Raw genomic sequence first — 26,974 nt, forward strand, 5'->3', positions numbered from 1 at the left:
TAAAACAAATACCATGATGTACTGTATAAATACTTTACTTTTTTCACATTACAATAGATTCTGAAAGTAAGTGTGTACAAGTGCTTAAATGTCATGAAAAAGGGTCAAAATTCATAATGCAAAAAAAAAAAAAAAAAAAAGGATTTAAATGGCAAATACTTAAGAGTCTATGATTGGATCATTATTGCTCTGATTATTTTGTTTAGCATGTTATATGTTTGTGCTGGAGGAGACTTTACAGAGTGCTATACTCTTGCATTGTCAAAATAAGATCTTGATGGAAATAACATCACAACATATATTTCCATCAAGAGGTGCATCAATGTTTGCTCAAGATCTTGAATTGACAATGCAAGAGTCCAGCTCTCTGTAAAGTCTCCTCCAGCACATCCCAAACACTTTCGATGAGTTTAAGATCTGGACTCAGAGGAGCAGATTCATGTGTGAACATGATTCTTCATGCTCCTCACAACCATTCTTTCACAATCTGAGCATGATGAATCTTGACATTGTCATCCTGGAATATGGCTATGATGTGTCTTTCTACATGGTTGTTTAAGAACACACTCTATTAGGGTTAGAAGAACTGTTGCCAAACATCTAACACGCTGGAAACATAATAATCACTACAATCATAGACTCTTAAATATTTGCCTATTTAAATGCAAACAGCGAGCGAGCCAGTTTATAGCCCATACGTTTTAATATCCCTTCTATTTCTTACTGCAGCATGCTGTATTGTGCTTTTCATTAATAAACTTTGATTTATTTGCAATTGTTGTAATAAATAAACCAGTGCCGAATTATATAGGGCTAAAATAGCTAGAAATAAAATCCCCCAACGTGTCCTGCCTGGATTCTCTTTGCAGAGGTGTTATGAAATGTTTAATTGTGAAGGTTTATTGAGCAGGGGAGGGACGCGCTGCGCACTAGGAGGCGCTGGATCTCAGCGCGCGCATGAGTCAGTGTGCGGAGGACTCACACACACACACACACTCACACACACACACACACTCTCTCTCTCTCTCTCTCTCCATCATTTATGAACGCTGGTTCTCTCTGCTGCTCATTTGCTCCTTCCGTTCTGAAACACAAATCTGCGGCGTTCAGTGAGTGAGACCGCGGGCATGTAATGTGTCCATATGCCAAGGGCATCCGCGTGCGTAAAGCGCTTCCATTCACCACAACTGTTCCGCTGTCCTCCTGTGCGCTCCGCTTTGGCTTCTTCCCGGAGAAGAAAGAAGAGTGACTTGATTTTCCCCACGCTGTTTTGGCTGTAAATGTTGAAGCTTGAATGGCTGGAGCTCAACCTGGCGTTCATGCGCTTCAACTCAAGCCGGTGCGCGTGTCCGAGAGTCTGAAGCGAGGCAGTAGGTTTATGAAATGGGATGAGGTAAGTCACTATTAGCCTGTGTGTCTGCGGCTGTCAGAGGGTGAATGCACATGATGATGATGATGATGATGATGATGCTTCTGCGGTGAACGCGCGTGGCGTTTGGTTTGTTTGTTTGTTTGTTTGTTTGATCGCTCGCGCGGATTTTGCATTGTATACATGAACATGTCCAACATTAAACGCCGCAGACCCGCTCAGTTAGCTCCTGATCGACCTTTATTGGCGTTAGAGGGGAGAGAAATGAGCCAATAAGATCAGTTTCCAGTTCTCAAGTCCATCAGCATGTTTCACAGACTCCGTCTGTCCGAGTCTCTGCAGAGGTTCATGAGAATGACATCAGGTTACTTTATGTGCAGTCATGTATCTGCATCTCAGCCCTGCTGTCACTTTACAGAAACCTAATGCACTAATGCAACAAGCTCAGATGATTCCTCACTGTGTTCTGTAATATGAAAACCTTAACAAAGAGGCATGCATTTGGAGACTGAGTGTGTCGCATTTTGTGTGAGTGCTGCATGAGCATTGATTGAGCACCAGCACTGGATGTTCACATTCACCTGTTGGATGAGAGTTTGCCAGCAGGAAAAACTCACTGCACTCTGAGAATTGAGACACGTTGATATAAGACAATTGTCAAATATTTGTTCTAAAGCATGCATTGACAAGATTTCAGTTTTTCTTATATTGCACATGCTTCATCTTGTTACAGGTTTTAAGAATGTCCTCCCCAATATTGCATTTCATGGTTGATCAACTGTGTTTTTAATGACCAATTCTTGGACTTTTAACAGAGCTTGAATATTTGGTTCTATTTTTAATCAAACATTAACTGTAACTCAACTGTTAAGAGGTTTTGATGTGGTTCGGTAAAATTATTCAAAGTTAAACATTTGTTGATGTTGGGAACATCAGTACTTTTGTCTATTAGGTAATGCTTTAAAGCGTAATATAAAAGCCATTCTTGGTTATTTTAATCACACAGGCAACATTCCCTTTAGAAACATTAGGATGCATTAGTGAATGTGTTGGCGTGTTTCTCTTCAGCAACTGGAGATGCATGAACAAAACCTGAAGATCATGTTCTCCAGAAAATCTGACCGTCAATATCTCCATCTAATTATTTGACCTAGAGATAGTGCAGTTTCTTACTATTCTTGGTTTTACTTTATCCAGGTTTAAAAGTAACAAAACCCCCATATTTTCAATGAGGTCTGATTTATTTTGCGTTCCTTTACAAGCTTAAATCACTTCAAATAAATGCAGTATTCTGGAGGAGTCTGACTGCTATCAGCATCATAATGCCATGCAGCTTTACATGAGCTTATGCTGAAAATGTTGACGTTTAAAAGCTTTTCACTGCAAATAAAACTGGAAATCTTGGCCTGTTGCTATGGCAACTTTCATGCTTTATATTCCCGTCTTCCTGGCCTGCCTTACATTAAGACATGCTGCGCCGCCCAACTTAGATGTGCAGTTAGAATGTGTGCAGACCCACGCAAGATCTAAAATAACACAATCAATTCCAGATCTCTTTCTGAAGGGACGTCTCTCCTCACAGCACAGCTGCTTGTCTGTTCAGATGATCCGCTCAAAAGCGTTTAAAACAGGACCGACGTCTCGTTTCCTGCCTCTTGAAATTCTGTGACTTCTACCAGTGGGAAATTATCACAAGCCAGCATGAATCACGCTAATATAGAGCACTTATGCAATGTCTGAGTCAAACCTCGACTTTTGGTCCGTCCCGAGACCGTATCGAGAAACATGTTTTCAAGTGGATTGCCACAGAAATCCCATGTGTTTTTCTTGCGCGAGGCAAGATTAGGCTTTACCTCCCACAGAAACATGACGTCGGTTCACTGAAGACTTTGATTTTGCTGCGCTTTTTGTTCAGTGTGCTTAAAATAACTCCTCCTGCAGTCGACTTTACAGACCCTTGATATCAAAATCATGGGTTATATTCCATCGGTTAGCTCTGAGCTCTTCTATATGCCGGAGTGAAAGGAAACTTTTAGCATTTGAAATGATATCTTTCTCCTCCAGCTGTACCGATGACATAATTTTGCATTCAGATCCATAAATGCATGATGTGGATTGTCCAAGATTGTGCAAGCGGTAAATCATGGCTCATGTAAACTAAAGGTTTAGAGTTCAACAGTGCCTGTCCACTTTTTCAGTATTTTTTATTTTTTTAAGTCTTGGTTAAAGCGTTATAAGCCATAAACCAAACCAACCAGCTACAAGGAGAATCACAACACTACAAACTTTGAAAAAAGTGTTTGAATAAAGACTGCATATACAGCTTTAATGAGGGAAAGAACTACAATCCCATGAAGCATTGCAAACAGCCTAATCAAATTAAAAATAGAGAAATATAAAACATTTAAAGATGCATATATTTAAGTATTTCGAGAAGGCAGGGAGATTACGTCATTCTTTCAGCGTCTTGAATTTCTGTTCCAATAGGAAATATGTCAGTGCTGGGAAAAAGTGATCTTTTCGCGTGACCTTTAATGCATGCTGTGAATATGTTGTCCATAACCATGTTTATATTATATCTGCTGTGTATTTAGACTTAAAAGTGTCATTTTTCTGCTCAGGATTCTTCTACTGTGACCCCAGTGACATTGCGCGTCGATCCGCAGGGATACTTCCTGTACTGGACCGATCAGAATAAGGTAACATTTCTCAAATCAGAAACCAATGGAGTGTGATTGAAGCGTGTGTGAGGATTATTATTATTATTATTTGTTTATTTACACAAGTTCTTCCCAGTTTTGTGTGCGATATTTGTTGATCAGGTTGTCAGAGTTATTTTAGTATCATTACTATTATCTTATTATTTGATAGTTTTGGTTAATTCTTTGGTAATTTTGTTGTTTTGATTAGTTTTTTAATATGCCTAATTATTTTTTATTCATTTTTATTTAAAGTTTAGTTTTAGTAAAAAAATAAAAGATATGTCTTTAGAACTAACTAATATTCCTATGTTATGTAATTTATTTCAATTAACATCTATTTATTTATTTATTTATTTCAGTTAGCATTACATTCATTTATTTTTATTTATTTAACATTTTATTTCAATTAACATTCTATTATATATTTATTCATTTATTTTACATTTTTTTAATTAACATTACATAATTTATTTCTATTTATTTTACATTTTACTTCAATGAAAGGGGTCATGAACTGCATTTTTTTCATTGTTTTATAATGTTTCCTGGGGTGCACTTATAATGTTAGTATGATTTTTACATCAAAAATGGTCACAATTTAGAAATAAAAGGCATTTTCCTAGCCTGATTTTAGCCTCTGATTTGAACGCTCTGTTTGAAGGGGCGTGTCTATGTGAGACGTCAATGTAAACGCCCACTGCTGTGATTGGCTAACAGCTTTGCATATAAAATAGCTGAGTATTACATGTGGAACTCTCTCGAAAACTTTTAGCATGTTTTTACTAATATCCACCTTATTCGTGACGACCTTACTGCGTTTTGAATTATGGGTGGCACTTCCAGTTTGGGTAACTTCCATTCAAAAAGGCTGAAACGAATCATTTCAAATCATAAAGTTGCCCTACAAATAAAGCTGATCCGTCAATTTTCCTTCATGATTTATTTTCAGACATCACGAAAGTAACGTTATACTTGGTATTTTAACGTGACATGTTATAACAAGAATATCTATGGCAAGAGCTCTTTTCAATCGCTGCTTTATTTTCCTCGTGATTATTTTCTTTTTTCCCTTTCCAATCCGTTGTAAAAGTATGAAAAAGGACAACATATACTGCACATTTGTGGTCTGTTCTCCCGAATTTAATTTACGATATATTCCATTAATAATTCACTGGAATGCAGTGAATCTCTCGTTATTCTCCTCAAATCCTCACGTTTCTTTCCAGGTTTGTTTTCACAGGTAAATGCAATTTATAATCTGTCAAAATGACGGAAATCACTTTGAAATAGTATCACGTAATGCTGAAGTTAATGAACATTTTTGATTAAGGCAACATAAGTTACATAATACAGATATATATTACTACATATTTTGCATTTTTGGGGTTATTCGGTCTGTTGAAAGTCTTACACTTTTAAATTTCCTTTTAATGTTCGATGGTTGAAGGGTGAGTAGATTAATGTCATCTCATTGTGACACTTTTTTAACCGATTAAAAAATCAGTGCCTTTCACTGATTGTTTACAGCTTAACAGAAGTTACACCCATAATTCGCGCAAAGCGTCATGGGGCGTAGGAGTAAGGTGGATAGCTCTCAAGGGTAACTAATCGTTCAAAGTGTGATTATAGCATTATATTTAAATCTATAGCATCATATTTACATTGTGGCATGAGGTTGCAGTGATGAGCATTGTAGCCGATCACAGACATGTTGGGCGCATGAATGCAGTGATCTCGTCATTGCAACTCGATTTCTGCACACTAACTAATGCTTTCATCACAACTAACAGTGCAAACACGATGTAAATAAGAGATTTGTTGATTATAACGGGAGTTTTGGCGAGAGTCCAGAACTCAGTCACTGATAAAGTTGCGCTGTTTGATTGAAAGCTCCAGTGATTGCAAAGGTAGCGTTCTTTGATCGCTTTCTATATATAATTTAATCACAGTTTAAATAACTGTGTTATTTAAATAACTAATTATTTTCATACTAAGTGAAACAATGTGAAGTTGACCGTTAGGTCACTGCTTTGATTTACCGACACAAAAAACATCTGACTGTACATGAATCACATCAGAAATCACTGGTCACAGATCAGGCATTAGAATGAACACGGTAACTTGCATGTTGTCACATTACTGTCGAGTCCATATCGTAAAAGTCTGTTTTTAAAGCCTGCGCCGAAATAGTGACTGATTTACCAAAGAATCCACAGTGAAATATACAGAATACAAATAAATAATGCTCAACTGAGACATTCACATTGTTGAAAATAAATAACCACATTCCTAGCATTAGGATTTAGTAATGTTATTTTTAGTCCAGTGATGCTGTATCACCTCCTCATCCCACTAAAACGCCAGTGGGCGGGGCTAAAGTTGCGATGATGAAGTAGGCGTTGATCTTCTTCCGCAGAGGCGGTCTTTCACATTCCACAACGAGTCGTTCTCTTGGCTTGGTTACAATAAAAGCTGTTTTTTGACTAACAAGGAAGTTTTCAGTTCTGAAACTTACAGGATATTCTTATAGTATGATGACCTTTATATGTCAAAAGCTCAAGGAAAATTTGGTTTCCCAGTTCACGACCCCTTTAACATTGCATTTATTTATTCATTCATTTAACATCTAATTTATTTAAATCAACATTACATGTATTTATTTTGATTTATTTAACATCTAATTTATTTCAATTAACATTATATTTATGTATTTAACATTTAATTTATTTCAATTAACATTACATTTATTTATTTTTATTTAACATCTAATTTATTTCCATTAACATTGCATGTATTTTTTATTTATTTAACATCTAATTTATTTCAATTAACATTACATGTATTTTTTCATTTTGTCATGTATATGTCATCTAGCTTAAATGTTTTTAGTATTTTTAGTTTTGTAAATGATAAAAACACTGGTCTGTGGGTTGAGACCCTTAAGTGTCCTGAGCATTAAAAAGAGACATTAAATGAATCAAAGGCACAATGCACATCTCATCAGAGCAAAGCTGTTCATTTTATCTGGTGTGGTGTCACTTTCCAATGTCTGTCTGTAGGGAATGAGGTTGAGTCTATTGTCCAGATGGAGCACTGACAGCCAAATGCTCACATAGCCTCAGAGTTTGGCTAATAGAGGCGTCCCACTTTCAATGAAAGCTTTTCATCGAAGTATGGATGAATTTTTAATTTGAAGTGTTTCTGTCCGTCCATCGCTTTCTGCCATTGATTTATGTACCTGGAGCTGCAGATTTGATAAACAGCATCTAATAGATTGTGCTCAATAGTAATTGCTCTGAAATGATCTGAATAGAGTTGCGTGTGGGTGAGGAGCAGAACAGGAAGTCACATAGTATTAAAAGGCAGAACTGCTCTATGGGACGCCAGACAATAACTCAAAATCACAAGCACGTTTGGTAAGATAACATCAGTACAGCGGCAGTGAAAGCGTCAGAGAACACAATCTTATCTTATCATAATAATTTAAGCTCATTGAGCTGTTTAAATGTTTTCAGCAAATGAAGTGCTCACCTGCCACACATTGAAAAAAAACTAAAAAAAAACATTGATACTGTAAAAGTATGTTAAAGGATTAGTTCACTTTCAAAAAATGTTTTGCTGATAATTTACTCACCCCGATGTCATCCAAGATGTCCATGTCTTTCTTTCTTCAGTCGAAAAGAAATTAAGGTTTTTGAGGAAAACATTCCAGGATTTTTCTACACAGAATGGACTTCAATTATCTTCGCTAGATAAGACCCTTATTTCTCGGCTGGGATCGTGTCGAGCCTTTGAAGCTGCATTGAGATGGACATTTGAACCTTCAAACCATTGGTTGCCATTGAAGTCCATTATATGGAGAAAAATCCTGGAATGTTTTCCTCAGAAACCTTAATTTCTTTTCGACTGAAGAAACAAAGACATGGATATCTTCCATGTGAGTAAATTATCAGCAAAACATTTTTTGAAAGTGAACTAATCCTTTAAATCACCTTTTTTGATGAGCCTAAACTGGCATTTATGTTTTTTATTATGCAACTTAACATAAATTCAAAACTGACCCTATCCACTTTCATAATGCATGTTTCTGGTCTTGCATGTTAATTCAGGGAAAAAAAAGTCTTGAGATCTGTAGACTGAAAAAATGCATTACAATTACGGTGTAAATGTATGCATAAGTTGATCTACAGCGAAGGCAACAGGAAGTGAGGTCATGTCGGTTGAGTGTGGATTTGGCAGCATATTCTCTTTTTCTCCTCTTGCCCTTTTATATAAGAGAATCGATTATGATTCAGTCGAGTGCAAGCGTATTCCAGCAAACTCCATCATATCATTTGAGTCAAGTGCAGAATGTGTGAAAGTAGCAGTGAGTAATATCAGAATAATGTTCATATGAGTGACTCAATCTTCTGATACCAGATGGTATTGAATAAAACATAACTAATTGTGACGGACTCTGAAGGACTCGCAGGACACCAAAACTGTGTTCAATTATTGCCTGAAGCACAGTATCTGTGCTTATAGATATTCATGAAAACAAAAGTAGGGCCCTATGAACACTGACGGAATCGCAGAATCAGTCATAAAAACAGAATTTACTATATAACGAGGAATTTCATGGAATTTGTCAAATTTTTCATGAATGAATAAAAAGCAGGTCCATTAATGCATGAACTTCATCCCCAGAGCTGCTTTGAGAGTCATTTCATGAGGATTTTTGCTTTTCATTTGAGAAAAACTACTGTATTATCATATCATAAACAGACAGAAACTCAAAGGTCTTCACGGCAACCCGTCAAAATAAAAGTTCGGTTTAACTTGAAGAAATTATGACAGAAATATATTACTGTTGTGCAGTAGAATTAAGCTATACGTCTCAATGTAATAATAGTACTAACACTTATAATAATAACAATAAATTAATATTAAAACTTTATTTTTTAAGGAATAATCAAAAAAAAATCTTATACACTGTTGCATAAGAGTAAAGCTCAGTTGTGCAAAAAAAGTTCGTTTAATTTCATATTATTAAAAGATAAATAAAAATTTTGTTTTGTTTTAGGCCTTTATTTGATTGATTGCCAGAAAAATAAAAATACACAACAAATAATAATAATAATAATAATAATAATAATAAAATAAATAATACATTTTTGTATTTATGAATTCAGTTAATTAGACATGCTTTTTTATTATCAAAATTTAATTAAGCCATTAAAATGGAATCCAGAAAACTTAAAACAGAAAAACAGAATTTGGTAAAAAATAATGGAATTTGGTTTTTTTTTTTTTTACGGAATTTGAGAGAAAAAAATTTTTTTCATAGGGCCCTAAACATTCAATTTTTGTTAAACTTTTAATAAATCGTTGTTAAATTGTATACGTTTCATGATTTCAATTAATTAGACATGCTTTTTGATTACTAAAATTGAATTTTACCATTAAAATTGAGTCAACGGGAAGAAAAAACGAAATCCAGAAACATTAAAACTGAAAAACGGAATTTGGAAAAAATAAATAAAATGGAATTTTGAAAAAAAAAAATTGGATTTCATAGGGCCCTACAAAAGCATGTCTAGGTCACACTTAAATTTAAATAAATATTAACGCATTCTTGTTGTTCACCCTGATATCATGTGTATAATATACATGCACATGGACAGAGAAACCAGAGGTCACAGTTGTTTTTTTAGATAACATTCTACTTGCAAATCAATGAAAGCAATGAAAACAAACCGACAGTTTTTCCTGTCCATAAAATACGTGAGGAATTCCAGAACAGCCGCCTCTGGCCAATAGTAATGTAAAAGCATCCAAGGTTGTTATGCAAAGCAAGCATCTATTGAATCAATACATGATTTTCTATATTTAGATGCACTGCAGGCCGGATTGTCGCCAGTGAGAGACGAGGAAATCATTACAGTCACTTACAACCGGCTTCATTATTGGACATTGTTGCACGTTTGTGAGTTTTCTGTGGATAGAGAGTCAATAGACTGTGGTTTGCTCTGCTGAACTATCAGATATTTGATCATGTAGTCTCAATGGATTTTCAGCGAGCACAGAAGCAGGAGTCTGAGTCGGCGACGTCTTCTGCAAGCTGATTTCACGGTGCCTGGTGCCTGTCTTCAAATTGCTTTAGCCCAACTCCCCGTCACAGACCACCTCCATCCCCTGTTGCCATGGCGCTGGTGAAGCGCTCGCCACCGTACTCCAATTTTCATATTTGAGCCGGTTGACTGCAGAGATGCTTTCATTATTCAGATAGCCTTGGCAGTTACTTGCAATTATCATAAATATTATATAGTCATATTATGGGGAGCATTGAATTGCATGGCGTTATAGTTGCATGTTTTACAGGCACCCTCACATGATCAGAAAATATAAAACTGCATAAAAATATCCTACAGGCATTGTTCGGTTTCTTCTCAATGGCGTTTGTGCATCATGTTTTCATTTCGAAGTTATCTGACGGTCTGAAGTAAATGTGAGTTGAGTTGGGATTGACCTCGTGGCCTAGTGAATATTAAAGGAGACGTGCTTCTTGTGTAAGTGTTTTAGGTCAAAGCGCTGAACAAATGACATCCAGGTTGTCTTTATATAATCTCCTGGAGTCTGCTTGTCCTCATCCTCGACTGTGTTACACACGCAAAAGTGTGTCAGCGAGGGCTGGGGATTGCAGCCCATCCAAAATGCGTTTCAGGAATGAACAGAAGTATAATATAGAAATAATGATAATGGACGGATTTTGAAATTATAATAGATTATTATGTCAGTTTAAGGGAAAGTTTTTAATCACCTGTAGTCAACCGATATGGATTTTTTAAATGTGCATATAGGTCTATATTATATGGAAGTTTGTTTCCACCACAGAATAAAAAATAAAAAAAGTAACTGCGACTTTTTCGCAAGTCAGACTCGCAATTGTGTTATAAAGTCAGAATTGCGAGATACAGTGAAAATTGCGAGATATAGTCAGACTTGCGTGATATAAAGCCACAATTGTGTGTTATAAAGTCAGAATTGCGAGATACAGTGAGAATTGCGAGATATAGTCAGACTTGCATGATATAAAGCCGCAATTGTGTGTTATAAAGTCAGAATTGCGTGATATAAAGTCACAATTGTGTGTTATAAAGTCAGAATTGCGTGATATAAAGTCGCAATTGTGTGTTATAAAGTCAGAATTGCGAGATACCGTGAGAATTGCGAGATATAGTCAGACTTGCGTGATATAAAGCCACAATTGTGTGTTATAATGTCAGAATTGCGAGAAATAAACTCGCAGTTGTGAGAAAAAAAGTCAGATTTGTGAGATAAAAAGTCGCAATTACCTTTTTTATTTTTAATTCTGTGGCAGAAACAAGCTTCCATAATATTATGTGTAAAACATATTCAAGTTCAAGTTCAAGTTCCGTTTATTTATAGAGCACATTTACTACCGGCTGTCAACCGACCAAAGTGCTGTACAATAATTACAATCAAATACACAATGAAACAATCAATGATCACTTGTAATCAATAAATACAAAAATCCAATTACATATTAAAAGCTGAATCAAACAGATGAGTTTTCAGAGCAGATTTAAACTCAGATAAAGTGGAAGCCATTTTAATTTGGATTGGGAGTTTGTTCCACAACGTGGGGCCCGCCACTTCAAACGCTCTATTACCCCTGTTTTTCAAGCGGGTTCTGGGAATCTGAAGGAGGAATTTGTTTTCCGATCTAAGCCCTCGCTTAGGGGTATATAGGTGAAGTAGGTCCGACAGATATAATGGTGCAAGATTATTTAGTGATTTGTAAACCAGTAATAGAATTTTATATTCAATTCTATGCTGAACAGGTAACCAATGTAGGGATCTCAGAAGGGGTGTAACATGCTCAAACTTTTTACATCCCTTCAGGAATCTCGCTGCTGCGTTTTGAACGACTTGTAGGCATGAAATTTGAGTCTTAGCAACACCATAATATAGAGAGTTGCAGTAGTCCAGCCTCGATGTTATGAAGGCATGGACAGCGACCTCTAAAGAGGCGTTAGAGAGAAAAGATTTAATTTTAGAGAGAAAGCGTAGATAGAAAAAGCTAGAGCCCACTACAGAGGCAATTTGCCTGTCAAATTTCAGACTGTTATCGATCATCACACCCAGATTACGCACTTGGGATGAGGTACTCAGATTTGAGAACTCCAAATTTTGTGAGTTTTGTCTACTAGTTTCGGAGGGGCTAAAGACAATAACTTCCGTTTTATCTGAATTTAAAAAAAGGAAATTTTTTGAGAGCCATGATTTTACGTCGTCCAGACCCGCGGATAAACAACTAAGAGCATGCTCATTTTCGGAGGTCAGAGGCAGATAGATTTGCATATCATCAGCGTAGCAGTGGAAAGAAACGTTGTGTTTCCTAAAGATAGATCCCAAGGGAAGCAGATAGAGAGAGAAGAGAGTAGGTGCAAGAACAGACCCCTGCGGTACACCACAGGTTAGCTTGCGTGATGATGAATTAGAATTTCCTATTTTAACCGAAAAAGTTATATTGGTTAAAAAAGATTTGAACCAATTTAAGACCGTTCCTCCAAGCCCCACATATGACTCCAAGCGAGAGATGAGAATTTCATAATCGATGGTGTCAAAGGCTGAAGACAGGTCTAGCATAACTAAAATGACAGAATCTCCCAAGTCAGTAGCCATTAAAATGTCATTTAGGACTTTTACAAGGGCCGTTTCCGTACTATGCAGTGTTTTAAAACCTGATTGGAAGGTCTCATAGATGTAATTGTTAGTTAAAAACGATTGGAATTGCAGAATATTACATTTGTTATATCTGTCTTTTCTTCCAGACGGACTGTTTGTCAGTGTATTAGAGGTGGGGATTGCTCAGTCATTATTTCTGCAGGTTATGCCAGTAGGTGGCGACACACGACTGACTCATTCATTCAATCGATTCGTTCAAAGCACTGATTCATTCAGGAGTCATTGAATCATTCATGCAACCAAGGCTGCGTTTAACTCCAATTTGGCCCGGTCCCAAATGGCACCCTAAACACTCGCAGTCTTCCTATCGAGGACGCATATCGACTGCAGAGCACCCTGCTAAAATTACAAATGGGACACTCTTTGGTCTCGTGGACTTCACGATCTCGCGTCGGCCAGTGTAAGTCCACAAGACCGTTAGTGCATATTAAGTGAGCCATTTGGTTCAGGGCCTTTTAGACATACTTCAACTTCCCTAAGCAACTAGACATACTACAACTTCCTTGGGGGAATCTGCACCGCCGTTTTGAAGTGCATTCAACTTCGTCAAGTGGGCAAAGAAAGTTTATTTAAACAGACCCTCAACCCCTCGATTTTGACAGAGGGAGCGAGTCTACTCATATGTACACGTCGGGCAACTACATAGACTACAATGCAACACGATTATGACGTCAGTGCTCACACTTAATTTACCCACAAGTGATCAAGGGCTTAGGATGTTTCATTTACTGTAAACCCATAGCAAGAAAGCCACCAGTAGCAGGCACTTGTGTATTTAAGCAATGACGTTCATTCGAGTGAACGAGACGGAGGGAAGTTAGCGAGACTATGGGCCAATCCCAATTCTACCCCTTACCCCTTCACTTTCCCCTTCCCCTCTGTTTTGCGCGTTCCCGTGAAGGGGTAGGGTTGTCTCGATTCTCTTTTGGTTGGAGGGGGAGGGGTAGGGGGAGGGGGAAAGGCCAGATAGCCCTTGAAACAAATATTTTCCGGGACCACACTTCAAACAAAGGGGTATGAGAAATGTACCTGCATACACCGGCTACAGAGGCAACATGACTGCCAATAATAATTTTCTTTGTCACATTCAATCTTGTGTTCATATTTACGGTCATGTTCTTCAAAGAAACGGTTGCAAAAAAATCGTTAAAGTTCGTTAACAATATGACGCTTGTAAAAAGCAAAAGTTTGAAGCGAAGTGGACGCGCGAATGAGGCGAATTCGCGTCCACCGAGCCACACTAAGCGCCGCAAGACCTCCAGACACGCGTAAACGCGTCTTAACATTGAAATCGATCGCGCCAGACGCTCTATTCGCGTTTGGTGTGAACACAGCATTATGCGTCGAAGATATCGTCATCTCCGTTGTTTTCTGCAAACTTCAGAAGAAAAATACAAAAAAATAGCTGTAACTCACGCAAGACTACAGCTGACAACGGCATCTTGGAAGTTTGTGATAAACATTAGCGCATCTCCTGTGACGTAGGCGCTAGCGACGATGTATAATGACATGTAACGGTGTAGTAGTGGTGTCCCATTTCTTAGGGGAATATTTTCACCCCTACGCCTTGACACTCTGTTTCAAGGGGCAAGGGTTAGGCGAAGGGTTAGGGGTAGGCGAAGGGGTATAAAATAGAATTGGGATTGGGCCTATATAACTGACTAAAACACAGGCTGAAATCACATACTCTCTTGAATAGGTACTTATTTCGAATAAGCAATTACTTTGCGGCCGCTAAAAAAGTATGTTCTATATAGTATGAAGTATGGATTACATTAGTACTATGAATGTAATCCATATGATCTACATCCACCATGTTGTCATTGTCACGTGACCTTCTAGCATCAGTTGTCGCTTCTCTGTCATTCACAAATCCTCTCCTGGGGCCTCATGGGACAGTAAAGTGTCCATCAGATGCACACTTCAGAATCTCACCGGAAGTAGTTGATCATCTGGGTACTTTCACCTACTCTTTTATGAGTACTGTAAATTCGAAAATACTTATTTTGTCACATACTGTTTTTAGCTTACTACATAGTAGAGAAGTATGCGATTTTGGATGCAAACGCAGATTAGTTCAAAAATACTGATTCATTCAGGAACGAAGTTCAACCGTGTTGAGTCATTGAATCGTTCACTCAACCGACTCATTGGATCATCCCAGAACAAAACACCACCAAAGTGTGTTGCTGTTACAACCAGTTGCGGAGATGGAGGAAGCAGGATCTACGTGCAGTAGTGATGTTACATTTGACACTGAAGCTTCAAAGCGCGTATCGAGTATTTCTCATGAAGCTCTGTGCCGGAGCGTGTATTGTTTTCAGAGAAACACGTGATCAACGAAAAATGAAGCCTCGCTTTCTTTCCAGTCACGTGAATGCTTCACTTTGCGTGACGGAATGCTTGAACCCAGATCACTACTCTACAGGTTTTTGGAAGTTTAAGTCCATTTACTAACATTTTTTTTTTTTTGCAATATATATATAAATAAGCCTACAGCCTATGTTACATGCTCATATTCTGACACATAAACAGCATAGAAACCATAAAATAATTAGACCAACATTTACTTGCATCAAGCAACTCTGTTTTTCTCTATTTTTATTTCTGTATAGTATTAATATAGTTGTTACATTTATTGCCACACTTTAATATGTGAATTATATTATCAGAAAACTGAACATTTAGCATTGTCACGTTTTTATTTGCAGCTTTATCAAACTCAAACTCAAACTCAAACGGATACTCAGGGACAAGATCGGGAACAGAACAACCAAAACGTTAATAACTGACAAAGAACCAGACAGAACACAGGGTTTACACAGACAGAACTGAAGAGCAAATGAACAAGACAACACCTGAACTGAACTAACAATCAATCAAACACCATAGAAACAAACAGGCAGGGTGCGGAGAAACACAGAACCAAACTAATTGACAGAACACAGACAAAATCCTACGGCAGTTCTGTTGTGTTTGTTTGGAACAATTTTCGATAATGGAGGGAAAACAGATTGTCTCTGGCGATATTGTGTCTAAAATGTAGGTGTTTCAATATTAACTTCTTGTTTATTGAAATGAGGCATATTGCAATCGCAATATTTGTGATATTCATATTCGGGAACAGCACTCCCTCCCTGTGCTTAAATGCTTAAATATGGTTTGGCTGATTTAAGTATCTCTGTGGTGTGACATTATTTTCTTTTAAAGTATAGACCTCGTTTACTATAAGATCATAAAAAGCATGCATAATTAAAATAAAGGAATTCGGAAAATGCTTAGTTTTTGGAGTACGGTGTCACTACAGGGCACGGTTACATCCCCCATGTGTTACAAATGTTGTTCCCTGGAGCATACGAGGATATTCAGGTTTTACCATCATAAAAATGATGATGTTCTATTTTTATCCTCATTCATCGCTGTGTTGCATAAATGAGAATAAAGAGCAAATGCCTCTTTGTTTTGTTCCAGCTCAGTTGTAGCTCAGCCATGCCAGCAGAATGCCGTCAGCTTTCGGTTCTGCTGCAGCTGTCAGAAAGCATATCTATCAGCGTGCCCATTACACACTGCAGACGCAAATAATGCGGCGCTCTGGCCCTGCATCATTTCCTTAGGAATGTATTTTTAAGAGAGCCATTCGATTCTTTCTTTGATCTGGATCTACGTGCGTAAATTAAACAATGTGTTTTACATTTGCTAAATTATTAATCCTTGATTTTCCATCAGTGTTTTCTCTGTCAACACTCTCCATGCTGTTGCCTTGTGTGACATCTGAATGGCTTTTGTGACATTTAACATAATATTGATTTGCTCCAACAGCATGAAATTGTTTTTGTGAGCTGTGACATAAAATCTGCCCTCCCTCTCTCAGGAAACAGACCTATTGGACATCAACTACATCAAAGATGCAAGGACGGGGAAATGCACCAAAACGCCAAAGGTAAGACCATATTCAGTGCATCCTGCTATTATTAAACAAATAAACTATGCCAAACAACATGCTAAACAATAGCAATGATATTTCCAACGTATTTTAAAACTGAATAAGGAAAGTTGACACAAGCAAATCCTGAGTCTAATTCAAGTCAACTTCTTATCCACCTTTTAAAGTCAACATGAAATCAGAATGGACAGTTCTTGTTTTGTTTTTCTGATGACTTGTTTACTGTCGTGAGGGCGGGGTTACCTGTCAGTCACATGAGATCGACCAATAGCAAACCACAACCATTCAATCAACTCCCAAATGGACAAAATCAAGACCCACCCTATACATTTGTTCTTGTTCAGGAAGCCGTTTCACTCAGATGTACGTCACAACAAGGAAGAAAAAACTATTGCAATCTTTTAAAGGGGTGGTTGATTATGATTTCACTTTTCTAACTTTAGTTAGTGTGTAATGTTGCTGTTTGACCATAAACAACATCTGCAAAGTTACGACGCTCAAAGTTCAAAGCAAAGGGAGATATTTTCTTTTAAAGAAATCTTTTTTTAAGGACTACAACAAACGGCTGGTAGAGACTACACCACATTCCTCCTGGGTTAGTGACATCACCAACCCTAAAATTTACATAAACCCCGCCCCCAGAACACGATTTATAGATTATCAAGACAGAATATGCTAATCAATGACTAGAAGATAACTACACATAAGCTACATAAATTCATCAACTAACCATTCAGAAATGTCCTGTTGCTTCTACATGTTGTCACTTCTTCTTGAGTCTCTCCATCATTGTCTGACTTCGGTTTGAACATAAAAGGCTAAAAGTTTTTGAAATTTGCAGTGCATGTCTGTGTGAGGTTGAAGGACACAAGCTGTTGAACCTCCGCCCCCTGTGCCGGGAGCAGCAGCTCATTTGCATTTAAAGGAACAGACACAAAACGAGGCGCTTTTGCTCACCCTCAAAAACTGACAACTTTTTCATGCTATATAAAAATATCTGTGGGGTATTTTGTGCTATAACTTCACATACACACTCATCAGTCATCAGATACTTATTTTACATCTTGTGAAAAGGGCATTATACCACCCCTTTAACGCAAGGGAAGTGGCCATTTGTAACTTGAATGTGCGACACTTTTAGTTACTTTTAGCTGTACAAAACAGCGTGTTATGCTGCTTGATACTGCAAACTGGTATTTCTTATCATAATTTGAAATTATTATAAACACAGTGGTTTGCAGTGCAAATAGTCTTACAATTTTCTGCACTTTGTTATGCTTCTAGTTATTTAATGGCTAATGAAACGTGTCGCACATTCACCGAAAATAGATTACTTCTGCGGTGTAAAATAAGGTGGATGTTTATATATATATTGATAATGTTGTGATGAATTAATTATTTAATTATATAGTATTTATACATCAATCAATGTTTTATAGCTAATAGTTTTATTTTGTGTAATTAGTTCATTTACTGTGCTTGAGTAGTGTTGTTCAACAAGAAAAGAAATGCACAGTCAAAACTAAAATATTTTAATGTTTTAATTAATCTCGGCACTGGATGTTTTGGCTTATAACTCATTGTCTGTGGAGTAAATAAATGAGAAGAATACTTGTGGGATGCTGGAAACGATGGGTGTCACTGTTAGAGTTGCAGGACTAGTAACAGTAACATTCACTTGTATCCGTTTATAAGTATGCCCTTGTAATGGAGGTTTAGCTGTTACTACGGCAGTGTGCTCTGTTTCCCAGGCCCTATATAGGTTAATAGCTCTTGTGGGTGATAAGAATCTCTCTATGAGGGTAATGGTCTGTGCAATCTGGTGTGGAATGGCCACAGGCAGACAGACATCTGCACCCACGCTATATCTGGATCTAAATATGGAGCCCGTGGGCTGCGGGTCTCCCAGGTGAACTCTTTCCTGACGCTCATGGATGTTATTTGTGTGTGTGAGATGAGAGAACAGGCATTGGTGCCAAACGAAACGCACAAATGCTATGAAGAGTCATGTCATGCGTAACGTCACAGTGGTCGTCAACAGAAGACCTGCTTTAGCTTGAGTTTATGCTGCAGATCCATTTATTTTGTTGTGGATGGTCCATCAAAAGGATATTGAGGAAATATGCAAGCGTTTGGGAAAGTGGTTGATCACGCAGCCAAAAATTACGAATATTTCAACGCTTGCAGAAAGAAGCTCTGGTGTAGGCATCTGTTTCAGGTGGTCTAGTTGTGCTTTCCAGTTTCTCATATTTTAAATGAGAATATCTCTGAGTGTTTGGCATGGTAATTCAATTCAGTTCACATTTATTTGTATAGCGCTATTCACAATACACATCATTTCAAAGCAGCTTTACAGAAAATGCATGAGTCCACATTACAATTTAGAGTGATCTGTTATCAGAGGTAACTGTCAAAGTTATGTATTTCAGAAATGTAGCGAAAAAGGTCATTTAAAGGGGTGGTTGATTATGATTTCACTTTTCTAACTTTAGTTAGTGTGTAATGTTGCTGTTTGAGCATAAACAACATCTGCAAAGTTACAACGCTCAAAGTTCAAAGCAAAGGGAGATATTTGCTTTTAAAGAAATCGCTTTTTAAGGACTACAACAAACGGCTGGTAGAGACTACACCACATTCCTCCCGGGTTAGTGACATCACCAACCCTAAAATTTACATAAACCCCGCCCCCTGAACATAGATTATATTTATAGCTGATCAAGACAGAATATGCTAATCAATGACTAGAAGATAACTACACATAAGCTACATAAATTCACCAACTATCCATTCAGAAATGTCCTGTTGCTTCTACTTTTGTCACTTCTTCTAGAGTCTCTCCATCATTGTCTGACTCCGGTTTGAACATAAAAGGCCTCACGTGTGTGAGGTAATGGAAGCTGCTAAGATCAAGCTTTTGAAGCTCCGCCCCCTGTGCCGGGAGCAGCAGCTCATTTGCATTTAAAGGGACAGACACAAAAACGGTGCGTTTTTGCTCACCCTCAAAACGTGACAATTTTAACATGCTATATAAAAATATCTGTTGGGTATTTTGAGCTAAAACTTCACACACACACTCTGGGGACATCAGAGACTTATTTTACATCTTGTGAAAAGGGCATTATACCACCCCTTTAAACAATGTAATAATTTTAATGCAGAAACAATGAGCTCATTGAAGTAACGAATACTTGTTTGTTATCATGATCATGTAACACTGAAGACTGGAGTAATGATGCTGAAAATTCAGCTTTATTTTAAATGGTAATAATATTTCACAATATAATGGTTTTACTATATACTGTAAATCTTTACTTATTCCAAACTTTTGACCAGTCGTGTGTATGGGTTATTATTTGTTAATTTCTCTCTGAGGTGAAGATTAGCCTGGTCTCTCTCTCTCTCTCTCTCTCTCTCTCTCTCATGATATAAAGCATCTTCTGCGAGCGAGTGCGAGTGCATCTTCGTGACTCGAGTGTCATGACTGAGAGTGATTCTGGGAAACGCAGTGTGCTGGTGTCAAAGCCAGATGAATAAATCTTGCAGCGGAGCGTTTATATGAAGGCGTTCACGAGCCACAACAGACCGTCCATCCACCCCTGGATGTAGAGGTCGAAGCCATTTACTCAGACTGAAAATGAGACGCTGTATCATTCTGAGAGAGTGAAGGAGCGATGCTCGAATGATCGATTGAGCCACTCAGCACCCAATAAGACATAATGCATGCTGGAGAAATGCTATTACAAACTAAACTCTGCTTTAACCCTTATAACACTTCTTCAGGAATACAACCACTTTACTATAGACGAGATCTGATAAACAACTGAAAATGAGGCCTGTGTTTGAAATCACCTCCCCATACCCTCATTCACTATTCCCAACATTACTCCACTAATATAGTCCACTTGAGTCCTGAAAAATATGAAAATATCACAGAAATGTTTCTTGAGCATCAAATCATCATATTAGAATGATTTCTGAAGGATCATGTGAAAAAAAATGTGTATATATATATATATATATATATATACATACTTTTCTTTTCTTTTCTTTCTTTTTTTAAAGCTTTCCCTCCTTTTCAAGTTTATGGTAGCTCACTAACTTTTCTAACGTAATCTTTTGGGTTTTGTTCGGCCCAAAGTAGCCGGTGCCTCCTAAGTGCAAGCTGTTCCCCTTTACTGCTTTATTGAGAAAGGATTTTGAATGAGATTTTAATCACTAGTACGCTGAGACCATGAAAAATATCCTGCTGCTTTTGTTTGGAATTGCTTGTTTATGTAAGTCATTAAAGATGTGTTGTTAATTGAAAAGAAGAAGGATCGTATTGAGTTGTTGTGAGCTTGTGAAGCCGACGGCAGATGAATACAGAATAGACCAGAAGAACTGTTCATCTTTCCCTCGTTCACCAGATCTTTAACGTCCGGGGTTCTTGGCTGCTCGTTAAAGCACACAGCGAGAACAATGACATCCTGATAATTATTCCATTGAAAAATGGAGAAGATAACAAGATGTTTATGTCATAAATGTATATGATGCATCTTAAAACCAAGCAGATCGTCTCAATAAGTGGTGGTTGTTTACATGCATCCATCTGTTGAAAAGCAACCAGAGCTTTGCTAATGGCACTGCTGTTGTTAATGACCATATGCTTCATGGAAAGACTGTTCCCGTTCTGCCATGAGTCTCACAAGTGCTCTGTAGTTTGTCCAAGTCTGCATATTAATGGCATAATTATCTCCAAATTTTAAAGGGCAAATTTATTTACTTTTTTTTTTTTTATATATATATATAAAAACAAATTTTATATATATATATATATATATATATATATAAATTATATATAAACATTTTATGTTATATACATTCGTGCTCTAAAGTTTACATACACCTTGTAGAATCTGCAAAATTTTAATTATTGTAACAAAATAAGAGGGATCATACAAAATGCATGTTATTTTTTATTTAGTACTGGCCTGAATAAGATATTTTACATAAAAGAGGGTTACATATAGTCCACAACACACACACACACACAAAAAGCTGAATTTATAAAAATGACCCCGTGCAAAAGTTTATGAACCCTTGATTCTCAACAGTGTGTGCTGTTCCCTGGATGATCCACGGCTGTTTCCATGTTTTGTGATGGTTATTCTTGAGTCTCTTTTATGTCTTGAGCAGTTAAACTGACCAATGTTCTTCAGAAAAATCCTCCAGGTCCCGAAAATTCTTTTGCATATTTGAAAAATATGCATAATTTGTCTTCAATAACAAATGTACATTATTAGACAAATAAAACTTAGCTATACTTTGTACAAAATATTATTGTATACTATAATGCATTTTGAAAGTATACTTTCAATGCATTTTTACAATGATCATTTCCAGCACACAGTTAAAATATACCTAAAATATATTTTTAATAAAGTGCAAATAAATAGACTTTTAAAAAATAAACTGAATTTTCACTTGAAGTATATTTTTCTAAAATATATTTTTAGAAAATATACTAAAGTACAATTATTTTAAAGTGCGTTAAAAGTTGTATTGTGAAAATAGGTAAAAGCATGATGCTAATATACTTTTAATATATTTAAAGAATTGTTGTTAGTATATTTGCAATGTACCATTGAAAAAGGGAATATATTTCAAATACAATAAAGTATTCTTTTTTTCACTAGGGTATACTTATAAATACTATATAACACAATAAAAATATATTGTGTTCAGTTGTGTTCAGCACTGGTTTCTTAAGCGTGTTGGATAGTGTTTTCTGCATTGCAAATAACTGCGCTATCAGCCGGTGCAATTTGCTCTTATCCATGCAACTGCATTTATTTTTAGTTCAAATAAAGGCACCACCCCTTTTTTCTTTGGGTAATGAGCCGTTCAAGCATGAAGCAGACAGAAGAATCAGTGGGACTTCAGCCAGAACCAAGAGGATAGCCTTTGATTCCTGCCCACTTCTCAACCCAGTGCCTGGAGGATCAGCTCCACAACACCAGTCCTGCTTCTGCAGACACACTTCTGATCTCAACACCGCTTCAGGTCCACCACTTACACCCACTCACAATCCATGCTCACGGTGTGTGTGAAACTCAGGTGATAATGTGCTGTAATTAGTCACTGTTGCTCATTCTTACACTCTTACAAATGAAGTTTGGGGTTTTCACAGGAATGCCATAGAAGAACATTTGTTGGTTCCCCGAAGAACCTTTTAGTGAACAGTTTTAAAGAGCCCTTTTACAAAGTGTTGATGTTGTTTTAGTCTCTACTAGAACAAGTTTTCCTGCTTGAATGTTGATTATTTTCCTCATATTCTCCATTGTTGCAGCTCCTCTCTTCCCAGTCTGTCAGTAACGCTCTGTTTAGTTCCTATCTCTATGAAGCCCCTCCTTCTGAAAAGCACACTGTGCTCTGATTGGTCGGCTGGATCAGTGTGTTGTGATTGGTTGAGCGCTTCGAGTGTGTTTGGGAAATGTCCCGCCCCTTACCATAACCGCCAGTTTAACACACTACTAACTAACTCAACCAGGCCCCGCCCCTTTATTTTGCATATGAATTATTTAAATGAGGAATATTGTGACATGTTCGTTCCCGGAAGAAGCTCAAGACTACAATGGAGGCGTTTCAGGAGTTCAGAAACACTGACACTGATATAGAGAAGAACTGGAGCTTTTTCATGCGCAAACAGCAACATTACACACTAAAGAGAGAGGAACATGGATTTTTTTTTTTTTTATCTCACTCATTAATGTTTTTATTTATTCATGATTTATTTATAGTCACAGATGACTTTCTGTGAAGCTGCTCCGAAACGATTGTTAAAAGCGGCACACAAATAAATGTACTAACACACCACGCTTGTTTAAATTGCTTATCAGCGGCATGAAAAGGATCTCATTGTCCGTGAGGTCATTCACGTGTCTTTGGTGGTTGAAAGAGATCCAGCAAGCACAAAGCTGATGAGTGTGGTCAGAGCAGATGCACCGTGGCCCTTTACTTTGATACAACGTGGTTTGGTTAAATCCGGCTCCCGAAGGCAGCGAGGTCTTGATGCATGTTGCCATAGAAACTCTTGTGGAAAGGCTCCCTGTATGTGACCAAAGCCAAAGGCAGCGGAGCTAATGAGGTTGGGAAAGGGCATCCAACATGGCGCGGAGGACAAGGTGACAACAATGACACGGCTCTGGAGCGGAGACCGGGAACCGGCTCGCCTGCGGGCTCATCCACGCTGACTCATCTCATTTAAAACCTCCTCCTTCACAGCTCCGCCATCATTATAATGAATATGCATTTTTCAGAGCATTCTTTCCAGGCCTAAAGGGAGACAGACTACAGGGACCGTGATTATCGCAGGTGTAGGTGGACTGTGAGTGTGTCTGGAGCCATTGTTAATGGTGTTTGCTTGGGAAAGCATCAATGTTACTATTCAGGGATTTGAACAAACCCAGTAACCTTAGGATTTCAGTTGGGCCGATTTTGATTTTCCTGATAAATATTGTGATTTAAAATGCTTTTTGCCCCTAAAATTAAAATAATATAGATATTATTATATGTTTGTTTTTTTTAAACGAAACAGAAAATTAAGATTTCAGATGCAAAAAACCTCTAAGTCCGTCTTACATTTTTCTTTCATATGAGCATTTTTATGTTATTAATTTTACTCTTCTCATAAGATTTTTGAAAATAAGGCATTTCAGTAACTGACTAATAATCTTTTCATTGCCATTGAAGTGAAATTACTGAACCTAAACATGAGGTTGATTTTAAAAAAAATATCTCATTAAAAGAAACTTAGTTTTTTGCATCTGAAGTCTTCAAATATTACTATCGTAAATTTTAACTGAAAAATAAAAAATAAAACAAAACTGCTCTGAGGATCATGCTGCTTACATGTAAATACATTATTTTCCTGATAAAAATTGTGATTTAAAATGCATTTTTCTGTTGTTGTTGTTGTTGTAAAAATTTGGCCCCAAATTTTGTGATTATAAATCATTATGACTAAATTAAAATAATAATAATAATAATAATAATAATTATTATTATTATTATTATTATATTACTGTTATTAAATCAAGTTTTATATTATACTATACAATATTGTACAATACAGATTGTTCAAAGCAACTTGATATTAATAAACAGGAAAATAAAAGTATTAACTTTTTTTTTGCCAGCTGCCAACAACGTTTTTGATCATTTTCACAATAATTTCATGGTCCCCAGAATATTTTGTTGTATGAATATCTGAACATGCAATATCAAAAAAAAAAAAAAATTATTTAGCTTTTATCAACCCTTGAATGTGGGTAAGTTTCATAAAAAAGCAACATTTTAAACAAAAAAGCTGAGAAAATCACGTTTATGTCAGACTAAATGTTGCATAAGCAATGCTCATATCGCTTGTTTCTGCTTCTTCGCCTGTGTTTTGATCAGGAGATTCTCTACTCTTTCAGAAGATGCATAACATTACAGTATAACAGTGAAAACTCGGAAAGCTGGAAAAGTCCGTCATTTGCAGGGAAAGAGTTAATGTTGTAAGGTTCACTGTATCATGAGCTGCACATGTGTAAAAGGACACAATGCTGCGCTTCACTCTGAAAAACACAGCGCATATATTCACTTATTATATCCCAGCTTTTGTGATTTTGTAATCGTACTAAGCCATCTCGCAATTTCAGTTTAATTGTGATTAATCATGCAGCCCTAATTAGCAGACAATAAAATCCCACTTGCACTGAACAGACGGGAAAACACTCTTTCGGATTTGGCTGGTAGTAAGTGACCACCTAACAACCACCCAGATCATCATAACAACACCTTAGCAACCATCCAAAAACTACTTAGCAACCACCTACAGTAGCAACCGTAACGAGCTTAGCAGGGCCAAGCACCACTTATTTTCATATTATTCTTTTAAAGAGCATGTTTAAATTCTGCTGCCAAAAGCAATTAACTCGCTCTTGATTTTTCACTGTGATGATCAACGATGAATTGTTTTATCACAGCGCTGAATTCCATCAGACAAATAGAAAATGTAGAGGTCTCTCATTACAAAAGAGCGTCTGCACGTCTGCATCTGTCAGTGTGCTGGAGTGCTGTAATATATGCAGGTGTGCAGATAAATCTAAATCCAATTTATTTCCCTCTCAACAGGACCTTTCATTCTGCCCAGGCTTCCTGCAGAGAATATAAAACGCAGATTTGCATGAAACATGCACACGTGAGAGAGTTTACAGAGATAATAATGCCTGTGTTCATGAGCTTGACGTGTTGAAATGCATAAGGACATGGCGGTGATGAGAATAGTTTTGCACACTAAACCAAAAATGTTAAAAATACTACACGCAAAATGCAAAAGAATGCAGAAAAATAAGATGCAATGGAAATAATCATGCAACAAGTCGGCTATTTACAGGCTTGATCTTTTTTTAGAGCCAGTCCCTCACACATCTGTCCAGTTCACACAGAACTCCCCTTTTAAAGTTTCAATTTAATATTCAATAACTGCATGTATTATTCATGTGCTATTCAGAGCCCGTGTCTGCAGTACACACAGAGTCTTTCACTAATGAACCTGTGTCATCTGTCATGCTGTCGGTGGAAACCGCTTTAAATAAAAGTGTAACGGTAGTCTGGCTGTAAGGGCCCCGGGGCCCGAACCCAATCATGAGTCATGAGGTTACAGGAAGATCCTGTCTGAAACAAAGCCAAGAGGTGTCTCTTCCACAGACTGTAATAAAGATGGACTTTTCCACTTCCTTTTGTTGTTGAAAAATGAAGCCAACATATCCTAGAAACGGTCATTGCCGATGAAATCATTCGGAACATTTTAAAGCATCGAATGACTAACTAAAACCAAACTTATTGGAAACACTTCCTAAATTGACAGAAACCATCTTTGGAAAAAATTATTTGAAGTGTAATCAGATTTTTTTATTTTCCCTAGTGTCGCATTTGATGTGACGGACTGGACGGGGTTTATGACCTATACTGCTGCCAGCCACCAGGGGGCGATCAATGTTCTGGCTTTATTTTTCAGGATGTGTGTGGCACACTCGTTCTCCTCGCTGCAGTCACATATGTGAAAGCTTTATTGGAACATGTGCACAGAAAAGTATTGCATTAAAATTGTGTTATTATTTTAAACAAATAAATTAAAAAAAATTCACGTGCAAAAGTCGGCACCACAGCGCTAGGTTGTTGTGG

General features: G+C 37.2%; 1 protein-coding gene across 2 annotated transcripts in view; it reads left to right on the forward strand.

Moving 5' to 3' along the window:
• The first annotated feature begins 1,012 nt into the window (after positions 1 to 1,012).
• plcb1 (phospholipase C beta 1) overlaps positions 1,013 to 26,974 on the forward strand; it is a 71,067-nt gene continuing 45,105 nt past the window's right edge. The window contains exons 1-3 of one of the 2 annotated variants that reach the window (XR_014603990.1): positions 1,013 to 1,393; positions 3,991 to 4,068; positions 16,694 to 16,762. Coding sequence is in view for 1 of the 2 variants with exons in the window: in XM_084097262.1 (XP_083953388.1) it covers positions 1,295 to 1,393; positions 3,991 to 4,068; positions 16,694 to 16,762 (246 nt within the window). In the remaining variant the exon portion in view is untranslated. The remainder of the gene's footprint in view (positions 1,394 to 3,990; positions 4,069 to 16,693; positions 16,763 to 26,974) is intronic. The other variant, XM_084097262.1, reaches the window with a different exon arrangement.

This window comes from Abramis brama, assembly GCF_963993115.1.
Source record: "Abramis brama genome assembly, chromosome: 21".
Classification (NCBI taxonomy): Eukaryota; Metazoa; Chordata; class Actinopteri; order Cypriniformes; family Leuciscidae; genus Abramis; species Abramis brama.